The following is a 19504-nucleotide window of genomic DNA, read 5'->3' as shown; positions in this document are numbered from 1 at the left end:
TTCCTTCCTTCCTTCCTTCCTTCCTTCCTTCCTTCCTTCCTTCCTTCTTTCTTTTCCTTCTTCATCTTCTTCTTCTTCTCCTTTCTTTCTTTCTTTCTCTTTTTTTTTTTTGGGTAGAATTCATAGAGAAGTTGTCTTGGGACAAGTTGCTATCCTGCTAGTAAGGATAGAAACAGCTAGGTGGTGCAATAGAGTGCTGGTCGTGAAGTCTGGAAGATGAGTCTTCTTGAGTTCAAATCTGGCCTCATATACTTACCAGTGACTCTGGGAAGATCACTTAAGACTGTTTGCCTCAATTCCCTATCTGTAGGATGAGCTGGAGAAGAAAGTGGCAAAACACTTCAATATATTTGCCAAGAAAATTCCAAAATGTGGTCACAAAGATTGAATACAAGTGAAATGACTGAACAACAAAAATCATAGATAGGGATAGAGCCTGATATAGAGAACTCCCTGATGAGGAAACTCCCTCTAATAATGCAGATTGCAACTTTTCTGCAATGTATAATCTTAGAGATTTGCCTAGAGTGATAAAATGTCAGTTACTTACCTTGGATTACGCAGTCAGTATATGTTCTTGGCTTCAAGGTCAGCTCTCTATTCACTATGCCATACTGCACCTCTGTCTTACTATTGTTTTTTTTTTTAATTTAATGTTGTTATTGATGAAAGAGCAGCAATATAATATCATCCCCCCTTTTCTGTGTATTCATGAAATGTAATGTCTCCTGATTCATATTAGTTTTGCCTTCTTTCACCACAGGGCAGAACAAAATGTCTTCAGCTTGAAACACTCAGGAACAGGATTAGATTTATTAAAAAAAAAAAGATCTTTCTGATTTCTTGTAAGGATTGTGAGAATTTTAAATAATAAAATATTTAAATTTGAAGAAAGTATCAAGTTTTACCTCCTAACAAAGAGCGGAATTCATTTTACAGTATCACTGATAAATGCCCATTCAGCCTGTTTGACTACTTCCAGCATTTGGGAATTCTCCATAATGAAACAGCCATTTCTACTGTTGGATAGATATAACTGCTAGAAAACACTTCTTTGTATTGAGCCCAAAGTGTCTTCCTTCTAGTTTACTTCCATCTTCTGTAGTTATACAGAATAAGCATTCTTTTTTTTTATGTAACAGACTCTAAAATATTTGAAGAAATTAGTTTTGTAGGTTTCCCTTTAAATTCTGTTCTCTAGATTAAACATTCCTAGTTCCTTCAGCCAATGTCTTCTTCATTTAACATGGTTTCTTTGCTTTCAATCTCCCTAGCTCCCTCCTCTGAACATATTTGAGTACACATATGTTCTTCTGCAAATGGATCAAAATTTCCAGACTGTCCTCCCCTGTACAGAGTGTGATAAGAGCACTGCTTTCACTAATCACAAATGTTTTACCAAAGGACAAAATAAATCCTTTTGCATGGAGTTTGATTTCATTTTTTTAATAAATGTTTATTGATATTTAGATTTTTGCTGTCACCATAATTTCCTTCAGTATTCTTCCTCCTTTTTCTTTCAGATAGCCATTCCATATGATGAATAGTATTTTAAAGACAAAAAAAAATAAAAAAAGAATCAACATAACTGATCAATATATTGAAAAAAGTTTAAATAAATGCAACATTCAATATATATCTTGTGGACCAGAAGTCCTCTTCTTTCTTCATCCTTGCCTCTTCATCATTTCTCTTGATAATCTCTAGGTCTTTAATTTTTAAATATTAATTTTGTTATTATTTTATCATTTTCTATAAAATATCTCTGACAATTTTATTGATATAGACTTAAAATATAAATTAACTTTGGTAATATTAAATAGAGAAGAACAATGTACCTTTTTTTCCACCTAAGAATAAATACTGGCCTCAGCTTGCATTGTAACATAAAACTTAGTGCTTGAAGCCAATTAGGTTTAATTTTGAAACAGATAAATATTCTCTTTGTAATCTTGTTTATGCTGTTATAGCATAAACTTAAGAAGGCAGTGGAGAAGATGTTAACAATGCAGATTAAAATGAAAAGTGTTTCATATCCATTTTTCTGGAAGGAAAGCAAATTTTAAAATATTTAAGAGCACATTGTGCTATAGTGTATGGGGCTACTAGGCCAACTAATACCCAGACTTACAGGCACCCAAAATATTGCTTAGCTTTCCTGAAGTTTATAAGAATAACTTTGAGTGACTCCGGAGGGGTACTTTAGTATTACCACTCAAAAGCTCTATTAAGTGTGCTTTCCCTAATATCAGTGATCAGTTAACAGCTGCCTAATGTCTATCAACCAATGAGCTTTTATAGAATAATATTTACTGGAAAAGTAAAGGAAGGACAGAATTACAAAACAAAACAAAACAAAACAAAACAAAGGAAAACACTCTCCTATTCTCAATCAAGGCACACTGTCCCCCAATTGTCAGTAGAGGGAGTAGATTTAAGCTTCATGTGGTTATTATCATACATTCTCTCCCACCAAAATTTATTTCTGGATTTAGCATCCTGATGATTTAGTTGTTTCCTTGCTCACTGGAATTCCTATCTTGACTTCTGGATTGAGTTGCTGCTGGGTTAGATCAAGAAATTTGCTTTCTCCAGTCTACTTCCCCTTTAGACTTGGGTATTGCAGCTACTGGCAGACTCTGATATGGATTCTATTTGCAGGACCTCTAGTGGATCTTTTGCCTTTTTAACATTCAGATGGTCAACAAAAAAAAATTTTAGAAGGCATAACAGTATTTTTTTGTCTCTCATACTTAGTGACTTATTGATCCATCAATAAACATTAAGTGCCTACTATGTGCTAAGAATTATACTAAATTCAGGGGATAAAAAAAGAGGTAAAGGCAATCTGCCTTCAAGGAGCTTACAATCTAATAGGAGAGACAATACCCAAGCAAATATAAACAAAGCAAGTTTCATACAGGATAAATAGGAAATAATTTATAGAAAAAAGGCACTAGAATTAAGAGGGTTTTAGGAAAGCTCTGAAAAAAACAATAATCCCTTGCACTCATGGCCAGTTGGCAACCAGCACTTCTGGCCTCACTTGCTACCAGGGTACATTTATTTGTACCTTTTGAATTCATACTCAGTTGTAGCTCAGCAGCTAACTAAAGGCTTTTTATCATCATGCAATCAATAAGAACACCTATACCTACTCTGAATCAGGGAAGAAAAATGACCCCTCCATGAAGAATTTCTGGAAGCAGGCTCACCCAGTCTCCAAATTTGTTGTTGAAGTTGCCTGTTTTTATGGACAATTGTTGGCCTCTCTATTTTACCTTCATTGCATAGATACCTTAATTGTATAGATGTAAGCTGAAAAAATATTTCTAATATTATCCTCATTATCTTAGAGCTCTGATAGTTTTCCTTTTTCTCCACACCTCAATCATACACACTGAGTGAGAAAAAAAAATTACAGGTAAAATCAGATACAAACCACATTAGGTAAAGAAGTTGCCCTGGGGTTGTGAATAGATTTGATTTAAGATATATAAACATTTCATCTCAAACTCTCTAACTATTTTTGGCTACATTTATATAAAGCAAAGTTTTCAATAGTTCTCTATCATTTGACCCTAAGTTCTATTCATTTTTCTGTGTTCACATATCTCATCTGTTCCTTTCCCTCCATTTGTATAGCCACCACCCTCATTACTACTCTCTTGAGTTATTGTAATTATCCCTAATTAATCTTTCTACTTCCCTCTCCAATTCATTTTCTATACACTGCCAAAATAATTTTCCCAAGTCACAGTCCTGACCATTTCACTCCCTCGAAAACCTTAAGTTACTTCTTCTTGACTCTAACATTAAATAAAAACTCCTCAATCTAATATTTAAGACCCCCCCACAACCTGGTTCTAATTTTCTTTTCCAACAGGATTTTATATTGCTTCAGGCTTTTTACATTCCATCTGAACATGGTACTTTTTTGCTTGCACTTGTGTGGGAAGCATACAGATTCATGCTAACCACATTTTTGTTTTCAATGAGCTCCCTTCTCATTACTACTTTTTGTATTTCTCTTCACATGTCACACTCCCTTCTCCTATATCCAATAAATTGCTGGTAGTTTCACCTTTGCAACATCTTTTATATATGTCCCCTTCTTTTTTGTGACACTGCCACTACTTTGATGCAGTCTCTAATCACTTCACACTGGCCTATTGCAATAGCCTACTGGTTGATCTGCCTGCCTCACTTTTTTTTTTTTTTTTTACTGCTCTAATCCATCCTCCACGGCTTCCTTGATATTTCTCAAATAAGACACTCCATTTCTTGGGTTTGGGCATTTTCTCTGGTAGTCTGGAATGTCTAGAATGCTCTCCTTCCTCATCTCTGTCTACTGGTTTCCTTTAAATTTCAACTAAAATCCTTTCTTAAGAAAGGAAGCATTTTTTTTCCAGCCCCTATTAATTCTAATGTCTTTCCTCTTTCAATTATTTCCTATTTATCCTGTATATAGCTTTTTTTGTACATAATTGTTAGCTTGTTGTATCCTCCATTAGATTCTGAGCTCGTTAAAAACAGTAATTGTCTTTTGCTTCTTTTTGTAATCCCAGCATTCAGAAGAGTGACTTGTATAGACTAGATGCTTAATAAATGTTCATTGACTGATGGAAATTTCCATGTAAATGTTGTCACTGAGTTTGATGAATTTCCTTCCTTGCCTTAGCCATTTTAGATCCATGAAGAGAAAAGAGGTATTAAAACACCCAAAACATTCTGAAACATTTACCTTATGTCAAAATGATCTTTGCCACAAATGATATCTGGAACACTTCCTTGAGATGATACAATTAGTATGAGGAAATCTTACTTCAAAATCAATATGCAACATTGCAATAATCACCATACAGGCTTTTGTTCTAAACTAATCATTGTAGAGTCATATGCATATAATCCTTGATCACTTGAAAATCATTAGAATACTGCATGACCTCTTTTGTTTCAAACACCTTAAAAATTCTATGAAAATTAATTTCCTTATAAGGTAATTAACTCTCCTCAATACAATAAAATTAATCATTCAACATGGCTGAGCTGTGAAAAGTAAGACTATTGATGGCCTCCGCTTAGAGTTTAGGCTGAAGAAGGCCATTTTGGAGAACATCTATTGTGGGAGGAAAGAGAAAGTCTCAATATTTTATTGCATTTTCAGGAAAATATGGAATCAAATAGTAGGCAGGTAACAGGGAAGTCAGCTGGGAGGTCTGGCAGCAAGTACATACAAACTCAGGGGCTGTTGTTTGGGGTCAGAGCTTCAGTCTCAATAAAGGCAGGCATTTAATGACAAGGGAACAAGAGAGGAACCCTGTTAATAATGATTATAACAATAATAGTAACTAGAATTTATACATTGCTTTGAAGTTTTCAAAGTGCTTTCCATATCTGATCTCAGTTGATCTTCAGAACCTGATAGATAAGGAATATTGTTATCCCCAAATTACAGATGAAGAAATAGCCTGGGAAAGGTTAAGTGACTTGCCTAGGGTCACACAGCTAATTAAGTGTCTGAGGCAGGATTTGAACTTAGGTCTTCCTAACTCCAAGGCAATAGTGCTGTATCCACTATGACAGTAATTTTAAATGAAGTACAAAATGGAGGGGGTGGGGCAACTTGACTGAAATGGAAGTCAGATTTTAGAATTAATTAGTTAGAATTAATTAATTACATTTATTAATTAGAATTAGAATTAGTTCAAGATTACAGTAGAATAGGCAAGAAGAGTTCCTTGATGGTGAAATAACTTTGATGGGCCCCAGGACCTGCACTGGGCAGATTCAAGAGATACTTAACTAAATCCAGCTGGATAGAAATAGGGACAGAGACAGGCTTGTCATTATTGGGCTACTGTTTGACAACAAGTACTTTTAAACTTTTCTTTGGGTCTTATCTTTCCTCACTTACAAAAAGGAGAGCTGTGTCCTAAATACTAGGATTGCTTGTTTATAGTTAGCTCTCTTACATTCATCATATAGCACTTTTACCTCTGTATTTATTACTTGATATGAAGTAAGGAGGCTTTAGGAATATTTCATAAACAAAACTGAAAAATGAATTGCCAAAAGCAAATAATTCATCCCAAGGTAGCCAACTTACTAATGGTGAATTTCTCTGTATTTAGTTTGATTCTTAGAAAGCAAACTTTGTTTTTTGCTTTTTTTTTTTTTTGCTTTTGTTTGTTTGTTTGCCAGGAGAGGACCTGAAGTTTATCTAGCTAGGCAGAAGTGGCCGGAACTTAAGCCCTAATGTAATAAATCACAGATTTTAATATTAGGTCATTGTTCATTACCCATAGTTGGATTTATTTGGGTTTTCTATTTTTTTTTTTACTGCAAACAACAAAATGAAGGCATGAAATAATGTAATTGACTTTAAAAAATAATAAGTTGTCTGAAACTAACCTTCAATGAAAAACTCAGTTGATAATCTAATCATTTTTGTTTATTTCAGGAGCTGTTGGGCTTTAATATCAATTTATTGCTTATTTTGGAGAGTGAGTGGATCAAACCCAGCTATGAATTCTAGGCCTAATATTGTACTCTTCATGGCAGATGACCTTGGCATTGGAGATTTAGGCTGCTATGGTAATAATACAATGAGGTAAACACCAGGCACTATTTTCTATTCCTTTATAACACAACAAATAATTCAAGCAGTGAGTATCTTTACCTCTAATTAAGATGTTCTTTTCTTTCTTTTTTCTTTCTTTCTTTCTTTTTTTTTAATAATCCTTATAAACCAATACAGATGAATAAAATTCAGTGGTCAGTGAAGCAGTCAGGGCTAGCTCTAGGCAAACTTAAGAACTAATGAAAGTGTCTTTGGTGCACCCTACTTTTACCATCCCCTATCCTTCCTTCATAGTTTCTTCCCATATTTTCATCAGGATACTCCTTTCTATTGTACCTTCGCTCTCAGAAAAAGATTTATTAGCATTTGCACTGGTATGAATTTAACTCAGTGTTATTAATATCAGGAATATTTATATTTTAGAACATTTTTCATTGTGGAAGGAAGGGCTTTGGCCTGTGTTAATGTAGTGTGAGGCAGATTTGAATAGGTGAGAAGATATTTTTTTGAGAAACCTTCTCATTACCTCTAGAATCACAATATATAGGCAGCCACGTACTTTGCCCTCATTAAGCACCTGTGTGCAATATACAGACTCCTGACAATCCAATCACTGGGGACTAATGGGAGTGGGTGGAGAGAGCACAGACAGTAATAAGGACACCTGTGTTCTCACCATTTTGTGTTGAGCAAGGTGCTAATTAATGCAAATAATGAATCATGTGAAGTGATTGCATGTATTAAAAGTCACACTATTTATAGTTAGAATTATGTAAAATATGAGATTTGGTCCCACTCCAATGGAAAGATGCAGTGCAAATTCTAATAATGTGACCACTTCAAAGGATTTATTATTCATGTTAATTGAGACCTAGCTGCATAGAGATACAGATGAACCCAGGAAATATTACATATGTTGGGCACTACTTTGTATCCTCAATGTTTCCTAGCTGTCTGAAAGGTTGGCAAAATGGAGGTAGTTTATTCTTGTAATATTTGGGTTAATTAGTTGGAAATATAAAGGCAGCATATTGTAGTGAAGAGAGTGCTGGGTATGAAATTAAGAAGACTTGGATTCCAGCTACCCCTAGAGTTAGAAGGAACCTCAGCAGCAATCTTCTCAAACTCATACCTTCAATTAATCCCCATTTGACAAATCTTGACCATTCTACCCTCTGTTTGAAATCCTCTAATGAAACAGAACTTGCTGCTTTCTAACATGGGCCATTATACTTATAGATGACTACAGTAATTTTTCCTGACATTAAATCCAAATTTATATCTTCATAACTTACACTCATTGCTTCTGGTTCTAACCTTTGTGGCCAAACAATACAAGTGTAATTCCTTTTCCATACTAAGCCCTTCAAAACCTTGAAGATTGCTATCATGTCTCCCATGAATCTTCTCATCCCTAGTTCTCCAACTGATCCTTTTGCAACATGGATTCAAGGTTCTTCACAGCTCTGATTGTTCTCTTCTGAGTATTTATCTTGTATCAGTGGCCTTCCTAGTACATAGTGCTGAGAACAAAGCAAAATACTGCAAATGTACTATGCCCAGGACAGAATGCAGTGAGTTTTCCTATCCTAATTTCTAGATGCTATACCTCAAACTTACAGACCAAAATCACAGTCATTTTTTTTGGCCTGCCATATTACACTATTGACCCCTAGATAATTTTAAAGTAAATTGCTAGCTAACTATTTTCCCCATCTCATGCTTTTGAATTTAATTTTTTTGTATCTATGGAAGTTTTTGCATTTAATTCTATTAAAATTAATTTTCTTAGGTTTATTCTAATATTGACTTTATAGTCCAAATGTATTAACTATCCTTCCCAGCTTTGACAAACATGTTAATTGTGCCTTTATCCAAGTCTTTCATGGAAAAATTAAATAGTGCAATTGAAGAGAAAAGGCAAGAAATAAACAAACATGTATTAAGCTCCAACTATGTATCAAGCACTCTGCTAAGAACCTTATGAATTATCTTATTTAATTCTCTTAACAACCCTGTGGGGCAGTGGGAGTCGGGGGTGGGATGGCTATTATTATCTCCATTTTATACTTGAAGAAACAGAAGCGGAAAGAGGTTAAATGACTTGCCCGGGGTAGCATAGCCAGTAAGTGTCCAAGGTTGGATTTGAACTCAAGACTCCTTAATTCCACATCGAGAGTTCTATTCTGGGATACTCCACTGGAGACTTCCTCCTAAATTAATATTAAACCATAACCATTTAACTATTTCAAAATGCGTCTAATAGAAGTATTCCCCAACAAACATTTATCCACCTCTCTTCCACACACAAATAGCATGAGATACCTTAACAAGTTTTTTTTTTTTTTTAATCTAGATAAACTATGTCTACAACAGTCTCCTGTTCTATCAGTTTAGGGACAAATAATGTTAGTCTGCAATGACTTTTCCTTGATGATACCATGCTGTCTCTTTGTGTTCATGATGTCCTTTTCTAGATGTTTAGAATGATCTCTTTAATAATTGTAGAATTTTTCCAGGAATGAAAGTAAAGTTAATTGACCTATAGTTTAGAGTCTTCTCTTCACTTCTCTTCTCTTCTCTTTCCTTTCCTTCCCTTCCTTTCCCTTCCCTCTTTTCTTAACTCCTCCCTTCCCTTCCCTTAACTCATCTCTTCACTCTTCTCTTCTCTTAACTCTTCTCTTCTCTCTTTTGAATATTGAAACATTTGCATTTTTCCAGTGTTCTGATTCCAATGCTCCAATTTTCCATGGTCTTTCACATATTACTGATAGTGGATCAGAAGATCATATTCTATCATTCTTCAAGGGTGTAGTTGATCTGGAGTATTTGGCTTACATTTATCAAGGACAGCTTGGTGCTCTCTTCTTATCTCATCACTTATTTTGAATCAACCTCCTATTAGTTGTTATGGTTGTAATCTTGTTTTCAGGACTTCTTTTATTTTTTAATTATTAAGCATTTATATTTTTTTCTTTCCATCTTCTCTTCATTCCCCTTATCTTATTGAAAAATAGAAAACACTTGTAACATATAAGCATAATCAAACAAAGCAAGTTTCCACATTGGCCATTTCAAAAACGTATGTCTCATTTTGCATATCAGTCTGCATATTGTAGTGACTCTGGAAGGAAATGGGAGGTAGTCTTCATCATCAGTTCTTTGCAATCAAGATTGATCATTGCATTTAACAGAGTTCTTATGTCTGTCAAAATTGCTACTTTTTGCAATATTGATATTATAGTTCTTTTGGTTCTGCTCACTTCACCCCACATCAATTCATATAAGTCTTCCCACATTCTCTGAAATCATCATTATTTCTTACAGCACAATAGTATTCCATTACATTCATATGTCATAATTTTTTCAGTCATCACCTAATTGCCACTACAAAAAGAGCTGCTATAAATATGTTTTTAACATATAGGACATTTTCATCTTTCTTTAATCTCTTTGGACTTTAGGCCTAGTAGTGGTATCTTTGGGTCAAAGAAAATATACAGGTTAGTAACTATTTAGACATAATTCCAAATTGCTTTTCAGATAAACTGATAACTCCATCAACAATGAATCAATATGATTCTTTTCTTGCAGCCCCTCCAGTGATGTTGAGATCTTAACGTTGTAAGATATATCTTAAGATCTGAGTATTTTTATGCTTTGACCATTTACCAATTGGGAAATGTCTTTTATTCTAACAAATTTGAATCAGTTGCTTATATATCTTGGAACTGAGATCCCTATCAGAGAAACTTGTTGCAAAAATTTTTTAAGGTTAAATGTATCCCTTCTAATCTTAGCTAGTCTAATCCTTTCAGTTCCATCTAATTGATACAATATACATTACTCATATTAAAACTGTCAACCATTTTGTCAAAAGAAATACATTCCCCCTAACTATGGATAGAATTAAATATTTTGTCCAGTTGGTTGATGATAGTTATTCAAATAAATATTTGTCAATATTTCCTCAAATATCTATTTGTTGGTAGAGAATACTGGAATTTTCAGTATAGAACTCAACTCTACAACTTGGTGAATGGTCTTCATGTTTACCACTTTCTAGCCAAACTGGACAGCAGCCTTTTCTGCTCCCACTGAGGATGATCCTTGCCCAATACACATGCAGTATATCATCTGATCCATACTTGAAGACTTCTTAGTTTGATAGGGATTTCAACAGATTGTAGTTCACTGGCAAAATATTTAAGAATATTGGCTGACTTCCATTCCATAATGGGTTACCCGAGCAGGATCAGAGAGACAACATGGTACAGTAGGAAAATTGCTGGATTTGGAATCAGGACATGAACTCAAATGTTGTCTCTGCCACTGACTACCTGGTAGACCTTGATCAAGTCACCTAATTTTAAATGAAAGGATTAGACTAGATGCCCCTAAAGTTCCTTCATTTCTAAAATTACAATTCTACGATTCTTATTGTAAATATGTCACAACATACAAAAAGGAATTACCAGAACTGGACAAAAAAATCATCTTCTGAGTTGGTAACCATTTAATACTGATCCTTTTTGTTGGAATTAAAATCTTAATGTTTTATAATCTTTCTTTGGATTTTAGCACCCCTAATATTGACCGCCTTGCTAGAGAAGGTGTAAAACTTACTCAGCATCTAGCAGCTGCTTCAATGTGCAGTCCAAGCAGAGCTGCCTTCCTGACTGGCAGATACCCCATCAGATCAGGTTTGGAAACTTTTCAATATGCAATATTTTCTAATTTCAGAGCACTTCCTGTGTAATTATTCTGCAAGTCTACAAAATAACTGAAAAAGTTTGTTCAAGACACCAGACACATATTTCTTTATAAATTATTTATAGTAAATATCACACATCTTCCAAAAGGATTTAATAGGATAGTGGTGGGAAGTAGGCCTATAATTTCATTAGTATAGTGAATTCTCAAGTGAGGAAAGTCCTTCTACTTATGTAGATTGGCATCTTCTCTGCAACTTATTGTCTTATGTAGTTACCAAGAGGACTGAGAGGTTGGGATGGCACTGCTAAATATGTCAATGGATCAGAGGCAGGGCTTAAAGTCAGGGCCTCTGACTCCAAGATTGGCTCCCTATCCACTGTAGCACATTCTAATGCTAATAAATATACATATATGTGTATATATATATATATATATATGTGTGTGTGTGTGTGTGTGTGTGTGTGTGTGTATACATATATGTATGTATATATAAAGTGATAAAGATACAGCAAAACTTATTCAAAGAAGCAGAGAAACAGATGTACCAAATAAATAGAATTACTTAATAGCAGCTATGTACAAATCTACATAGACATGGAAGATAGGATGACATGAGGTAAAGTGTAAGTTAGTGTACTCACTCTTGTGTGCCTTGCTGGCTTAGACAGCAGTTGTATACTACCTCTTTGGGAAGACACCTTGCAGCCCTGTTCAGCTGTCACATGTTGGTCCTAGGTCCCCTAGAGGTGTCATAGGAGCTCAAGAAATTGGAAGATGCCAGTGTCTGTAGTAAGAATGTGAACAGGGCTAAAAGAAAGTTAAGTGTATGTTGTCTTGGCCTGTTAAAAGGTAAAAAGAGGTTTAGGATAAAGATATAATATCATCTCATTTATTTGACATCATGAGGGAAGTAGGCACTCCAATTAAGAGAATAACTGAAGTCATTCTTGTAAGGGCTGACATTTAAAAATTTTAGCCATTTGAATAGGAAACTTGAAAATGGATTATACACGTCAGTTTCCTTAAAGATTAGAGATCGAAACTGGGCCTAGTATTTCAGAATTATAGGGAGTTTCCAGATGAAGAAACTCTCCTACTAATGTACTTGGCACCTTCAACTGAAGCTTAGTCTTAGAGTTGCTCAGAGATAAGTGACTTGTCTTAGGTTACATGGCCAGTATGCATCTGGGAGATTTGAACCCAGGACTTCTTAGCTTCAGGGCCAGCTTATTATCCACTATACCAAAGAATACTATAGAAACTTCAACTTTTTCTTGATGACTTAGGGTCCTCATAATGAATACCAATTTTATGCTATACTGTATTATGATCACATTTCCCAGAGGTTATTGTACTATGTAAGGCTAATTGCTTTTACATTGTTGCCACTGTCTTAAGGGTGCTATGATTATTGTTGTTGTTATTGTTCAGTTGTGTCCAACTCTTTGTGACCTCATGGACCAACTGTACATGGGGTTTTCTTGATAAAAGTACTGGAGTGGTTTACCCTTTCCTTGTCCAGTTTTATGCAGGCAGGGATTAAGTGGCTTGCCCAAGGTCACACAGCTACTAAGTGTCTGAGGTGAGATTTGAACTCTGGTCTTTCTGACTCCAGGTCCAGTGTTTCATCCACTGTGCCACCTAGCTTCCTCATGATTGTTGTTATTGGTTATATTTCTTAGTTCTTGTATCTACTTTTTGATGTGTTTTTTTTTTTTTTTGGTCTCATTTCTTGTCAGCTATCACTTTCTGCATCTATCTGTGGACTTGTAGCAGCAACTCCAGCTTTGTTATCTTTTGTTATCTGTCCTGGGCTGGATATCCATATAATCAAACTTGTTTCAACTGTGCCTAAGAGTAAATGAGTTCTGGATAAGCAAAGTGTATGAATTGTGGTCTATTTTTACCTCTCAGATACTTTCCTCCCTTCTTCATAAAATTTTGGAATTTTAATAATTTTCCGCATCATTGAAATTGACAGATATGTGACATATGACTCTTCGCAAAGAAAGGGTGATAAATGCAAAATCTCTCTGAATTTCTCCTCCAAAGTTTCATTAGGCAAATATGGAAATGATTTATAGGAAATTATCATTTTTAGTGATCATTATGTAAACATTACTTTGAAAGATTCAATCTGAAATACAAAGTCAAGCCAACTCCTGGATTTTTGTTCGTCCTTTTTCAGGGCTTTTCTTCCTGTCATGCCCAATGCCCTGTAGGGAGGCATAAATCAACAGAAGACATTGAGAGTTGGGAAACTGGTCTTGAGAGCTGTATAGGGAGGAAGTTTCTTCTCCCTCACCATATGTGGGTTCCAGGTGACCCATTTTATTTTTGATTCTAGTTTTAGATATTTGAAAATTAATGATAAATAATGTAGATTTAAATGGAAAAGAGACTGGTACAATGTTTTAATTCCTGCCACTCACAGGTTTACCTCTTCCTTTACCACCAACAAAAGGCTTGAACTTCCTCAAGTTTTGCAGATGTAATATGCAACTTGAAATCTGTTTACATATGACTCTTCTCATGAGAAGAGATTGATTATGAAATGCCTCATATGAGGGACTGAGTTGGTAAGAGTTTGAGAGACGAGAGATCTTGATCTTCTAGCTTCTGGCTTTGAAAGAAAAGACTCTCTTCATGTCTTTGAAGTGAGAGAAAGACTCTGGGAAGAAAACCACACATAGAGGAAGTGGCACCTCAGTCATGGACCTATCCTCAGCTTACTACCCTCGTGACTTTGGAGACTTCTCCCTATTCTCATGTGCATAATTTCTCTAATTTCTGTTTGCTCCTGGTTTGGATTAATGGATTTATTTGCTATTTTCTATGTGTATTCATTGAAGAATTGGTATTTGGTTAGAAGGGAATCAAGCCCTTGATGTATAGCTTAGCATACTCCTTCCTTGTTATGTGATAGTAAACAGATGCTCAGCTTAAGTCTAAAAATTAATTCCCCTAGACTAACAATATTTTTAGGGGAAGATAGATATAGTTCCAGCTCAGTATCCTTTCCCTCTCTGATGAGAGGAGTGGCCAGTCTCTGACCTTAATCTCCTCTTCTGACAGAAATCCAAGGCTCCCTTAGAGAAGGGGAAGAAGAAGACTTTAGAGATATCATTCATGCTTCCTTGTGAGATATATCTAGATAAGCCCATGTGTACCTACATAATTTACATAGGCAAAACACAACACCACACACTTTTCTATGGGAGCAGCCCTCTATATAATTAAATGCTAAGGTAGCCAGTCCCCAGTTAACAGATGGATGGTGTTCCAAAATGCAATTGCAAATTAGGAGTTTGGAATATAATGAATTTTCCCACAGAAATTAATATGAATAGTATTTACTCTCGGGATAGCAAATGAATGTGTATTTAATTCATATTGTAGCTATGTGCCATAGTAATATCATATGGTACTAAAGAAACCCTAGTCATCATTTATAGCATTGCCTTTATGGTTCTAACTTGAGTTGCAAGGAATATTTCTCCTGCTATCACATTAGACTGTAAGCTTCTTGATATCAGAACTATCTTTTGCCTTTATTTGTGACCTGAGTGCTTAACACAGTGCCTAGTACATAGTAGGCGCTTAAATGTTTGTTGATTAACTGATTTGCCCTGCTTCAAGGATCAACCTTTATTGTGACAAGGCATTTTATAATTTATTTTTTTATTGTTAAGTGAGAATCTTAAGAAATAAGCATTTCTTGGTATTCAATTTTGTGGAAGGCTTTCTTATTGTGTTGCTTGTCATGGGATTTGATTAAAGCACAATAGAGCATAAGAGAAAGAGCACTGGACTTGGAGTGAAATTTGGATTTGAACCACAGGGTTGACAGACCCTGCATTGAAGAACCTGAACAACTCAGAGCTTCTTTGAAGCTTGGTTTTCTCATGTGTAAAATGAAAAGTTGGGACTAGATGATATTTAAATTTCCTTCTAGGTTATATCCTATGATATTGTCCTTCCAGGACATAGAAATATTCTATTTTTTTCCCACTGTTACTGGGAAAATATGTAATGGCTGAATCATTGAGTTAAATAATGTTATTTTCTTTGATGCCTTAACAAGGAATTTATTTTCATATCATATAGGGTTTTTTTTCAGCATTTCAGCCGCTTACCAAATATTGTTTGGGGGTATGTTGCTTATTACAGGAGGCACCAGGACATAGTGGATAGAGAGCTTGTCTGAGAGTCAGGACGAACTGGGTTCAAGTTCCATTTGACTGTGGGCTGACTGCGGGCAAAACTCTTAACCTCTTGTAGGCACCCAAATCCTTAAGACTTCAAGCTGCAGAAAGAGTATTGATTTGCATCAGTAGGGAGAGGTCCTTATGCTAATGAAATCATAGATACACCGCTCTATTGCTTATTTTTACAAATATGATAGTAGTGACCAAGATAGGGCTTTCATGCCTTTCATGTCTGTTTACCCAGGCTCTTAAAGCATGTTCCATATATTCCCAAAAGTCACAAAAATGTAGGATCTGGATTCAGAGACATGTACAGGAATACCTAGCACATGATCAGCCTTAATAGACACAGAACTGAGATCCAATTGAGCCCTTTCTCTCTGCTGATGGCCCAATATATGTTATAGACACCAGAAAAGCAGCAAGAGATTCTTTGCGCAAGCTATAAATATGCTATATTAGCAAATATAGTTTCTGTTGCATCATATAATGGGAACAAAGTGATGTTCAAATGTAACTTAACAAAAATAAAATCCAATCACTGATGACTTATTTCCACACTATGAAAAGCATTGTAGAGACAATATGTGTAATGGCTAGAGTTCTGGAGTTAGGAAAATATATTTCCCAATATTGGCTCTGACACTTTTCAACTAGGTGACCTGAGCAACTCATCTAACCACTAAGTGCCTCAGGCAATTACCTAGACTTATTTCCCAAGATGTTGATAGGTTATGATCTATGTTAATGAGGGAGAATTCCCCACACTGAGACAGGTCCTCTCATATTCATATTTACACCATATCAATGACACATGTTTCTTATCTATACAGTTAGCTCAGTTAGTTACAGGTATATGACAAAAATCCCTCACTTTAAACAAAGGCAAAATATGTGACATTTTGTAAAAAGAAAAATAAAACAAAAGTAATTAGGGTGAATCCCTGGTGGTTGGCTTTTAGAGTATGGTAAGAGGCCTGTTTTAACTTAAACTTTTCTGATTTGCAGGGGAAATCTGGGCCAATCAAGAAATGCAATATAATATATTCTTCCCTATGTATTTCAGGTATGAGTTCTTCCTTCAATATGAATCGTGCCATCCTTTGGCTTGGTGGTTCAGGAGGTCTTCCAGCAAATGAAACCACATTTGCCAAGATGCTTAAACAACGTGGTTATAAGACTGGATTGATAGGTACAGTTTGGGGTTGCCAGTTTTAAATGAACATAAGATAATATTTCCACTGCAATTTAACATTCCTATAGCACATCTCAGTATTGTATCAACCAATATATCATGAAGATGAGGAAACTTGAGTAGAAATAGGGCAGCATAAGTGAAGATAAAGGCCATATCTGAACTAATGAAATAGAGCATGGTGGTAAGTTTAAAGATACTATCAATGACATCTTCCATATAGCAAAAACTGAAAGGTATATTTGACAATCCCTCTTGCAACTTATAAATTCAATCCACACCAAAATAACATGATTGGGGAAGGGGGAAGATTGATGCCACATGTATAAATGGATAACAAAAAGGTAATCACATAGACATATGAAGGGTGTGCTAGCAAATGTTTAACAACCAGCTCTCTGAGAAAATCTATGTATGGAACATAATTAAGTTTAATAGGCATTATGATGTTTTATCTATCACTTGCTTAAGTCTAGAGACTATCAACAAAACAATAATTCGAGCCTTGATTTGTAGAATTTGCTAATTTCTAAGGTGCAACTGCTTACACTGAGAATTTAACAATTTCTCTCGATGGCACGAGCTAGATATAGATGAAGTTAGTACTTTAAAAAATTGAGAGAGGAAAATTCTTGGGAGATTCACCACAAAAATTCTACATCTATAAATCAATTTAGTTTCTGTTTGTTTTGACCTTTAAAAGTTCAGAAGATGACAAGGAAGCAAAGGACTCAAGTCCTTCTGGTGATGAGGATGAGGCCACTGGTAGTATCCTCAAGGTGTCCTTGTTGGCATTTGGAGTGGCTGGCACTTCATGTATTATATCATTGTAGACAGAGAGCTAGCCTTGTAGCCTTTGGTTTTATATCTGATAAATAGAAGCTGTATAAGTCATTTGGGTAAATCACTTAATCTCTCAATGACCCAGGAACCTCTATAAGATATTAAATTATAAAGATATTGCTAGTCTGCATCACTAGAGGGACTTCAACATTTGTAATTCACTACAAAAATGAAATTAAAAATCTAGACTCCAATCTATTAACCATGCCCTCATCCTCATCCTCATCCTTTTGATGATGTCAAAAAGAAGAAATAGCAATGAAAGTAATAAATAGTTTGAGTCTCAATTATGACACTTTGTAGCTATGTGACTATGAGCAAGTCATTTCTAGTATGATAGAAAAACACTGTGATTAAGAGTCAGGAGATCTGATCTTGTGTTCCACCTCTGACACTTATTGGTTTTGTGATTTTACATAACCTTTCTGAACTTCAATTGCCTCTTTTATTTTATAAATTAGGAACCACTGGTAATGCTTTTACTTAAACTCACATGACAGTCTTTATGAGTAAAATTCTTCGTGAAGTATAAACTGTGTTTTTTTTGGTGAATTTCTATTCCAAACTATAATTTATATTTGACAAAAAAAACATAATAGTTTCCTTTTATAACTGATTATTCCTAATTTTTTTCCAGGAAAATGGCATCAAGGTTTAAGTTGTGCCTCTCGAAACGACCACTGTTACCATCCACTAAACCATGGGTTTGATTACTTTTTTGGGATGCCTTTTACTCTCCTGAATGAATGCCAAACAACAAAAACACCAGAGACACACAGAGCTCTCAGAATCAAACTCTGGATTTCCAGTGTGGCTCTTGGCCTTGTGCCCCTCTTACTTCTCATTCCCAGATTTGCTGGATGGTTCAAAGTCCCATGGATTGTTGTTATCATCACTGCTCTTGTGGCCTCCTTGTTTTTCACTACCTGGTATTCTAGTTATGGATTCATTCGTCGTTGGAATTGCATCCTTATGAGAAATCATGAGATTATTCAACAGCCCATGAAGGAAGAAAAAGTGACTTCTCTGATTTTGAAGGAGGCTCTTTCATTCATTGAAAAGTAATGGACATTTTCAATTTTCTTATCCTTCATAATTTAAAAATAAATATGTTTCAGAGCAAGCCAGTCTTCTTGGTTAGAAAAAAATTTTTCTGATATATTTGTGTCACATCTGACATTCTTTTGAGGCTGTACAAAGACAAAAAAAAATAATATTTTACTAGAAGGCAGCATAGTACAGTGGAAAGGGCCCTGCCTGTGGAGTTAAAGAACTTGAGTTCAAATCTCATCTCGGACACTTAAAATGTGACTTTAGATGAGTGATGTAACATCTCTAGTTATGAGGGATGCGGACTTGATGTCATCTAAGGAAACTTCCAGATTTGTGATCTGAGGAAACAAATATATTGGCCATGTCTGAAATATGTGTTTCATTCTGTGTCTATTGCCAATCATCATTTCAGCATCATTTCCTCTGAAGTAATGATTGGTGACTGCATCAAAGTCATCAAGTCTTTCGAGCTGGTTTTCTTTATATTATTGTGCTCATTTTGTAAACTTTTCTCCTGCTCATTTTTATGTTACTTTAAATCAATTCATATGTCTTCCCAAGTTTTTCTGATTTCTTCATATTGAAAATGTCTTATAACACAATGATATTTCTTTGTTCAATAATTAACATTAATGATACAAATGCACCACAATTTTTTCAGTCATTTTTCTATCAGGAGAACCAACTACCAGCTTTTCATTATTGCATAAAAGTACTGATAAGTGTGTGTATATATGTATGAACTTCTCCTGAGTCCTTGACCCCTTTGAGATATATAAATGGCAAATGGTATTGATGGATTAAAGAATAATGACTTTTTAAACTTTATTAATTTATTTTGATTTATCAGCAATCACTTCCATGTGCTTTTGAGTTTAAAATTTTTTTTCCCCCTTCCTCCTCACC

The 19504-nt window shown here is 35.1% G+C and overlaps 1 protein-coding gene across 1 annotated transcript in view; it reads left to right on the top strand.

Annotated features, from left to right (window-relative positions):
* Nucleotides 1–19504, top strand: part of ARSH (arylsulfatase family member H) — a 37772-nt gene that overhangs the window by 5845 nt on the left and 12423 nt on the right. The window contains exons 3-6 of the mRNA XM_027842433.1: nucleotides 6464–6613; nucleotides 11165–11286; nucleotides 16574–16699; nucleotides 18183–18606. Of these exons, the coding sequence (XP_027698234.1) occupies nucleotides 6464–6613; nucleotides 11165–11286; nucleotides 16574–16699; nucleotides 18183–18606 (822 nt within the window). The remainder of the gene's footprint in view (nucleotides 1–6463; nucleotides 6614–11164; nucleotides 11287–16573; nucleotides 16700–18182; nucleotides 18607–19504) is intronic.

This window comes from Vombatus ursinus, unplaced genomic scaffold (assembly GCF_900497805.2).
Source record: "Vombatus ursinus unplaced genomic scaffold, bare-nosed wombat genome assembly UNPS02014872.1, whole genome shotgun sequence".
NCBI lineage: Eukaryota > Metazoa > Chordata > Mammalia > Diprotodontia > Vombatidae > Vombatus > Vombatus ursinus.
The sequence above is the reverse complement of the archived record's forward strand: the minus strand, read 5'-3'. Positions and strand labels throughout refer to the sequence as shown.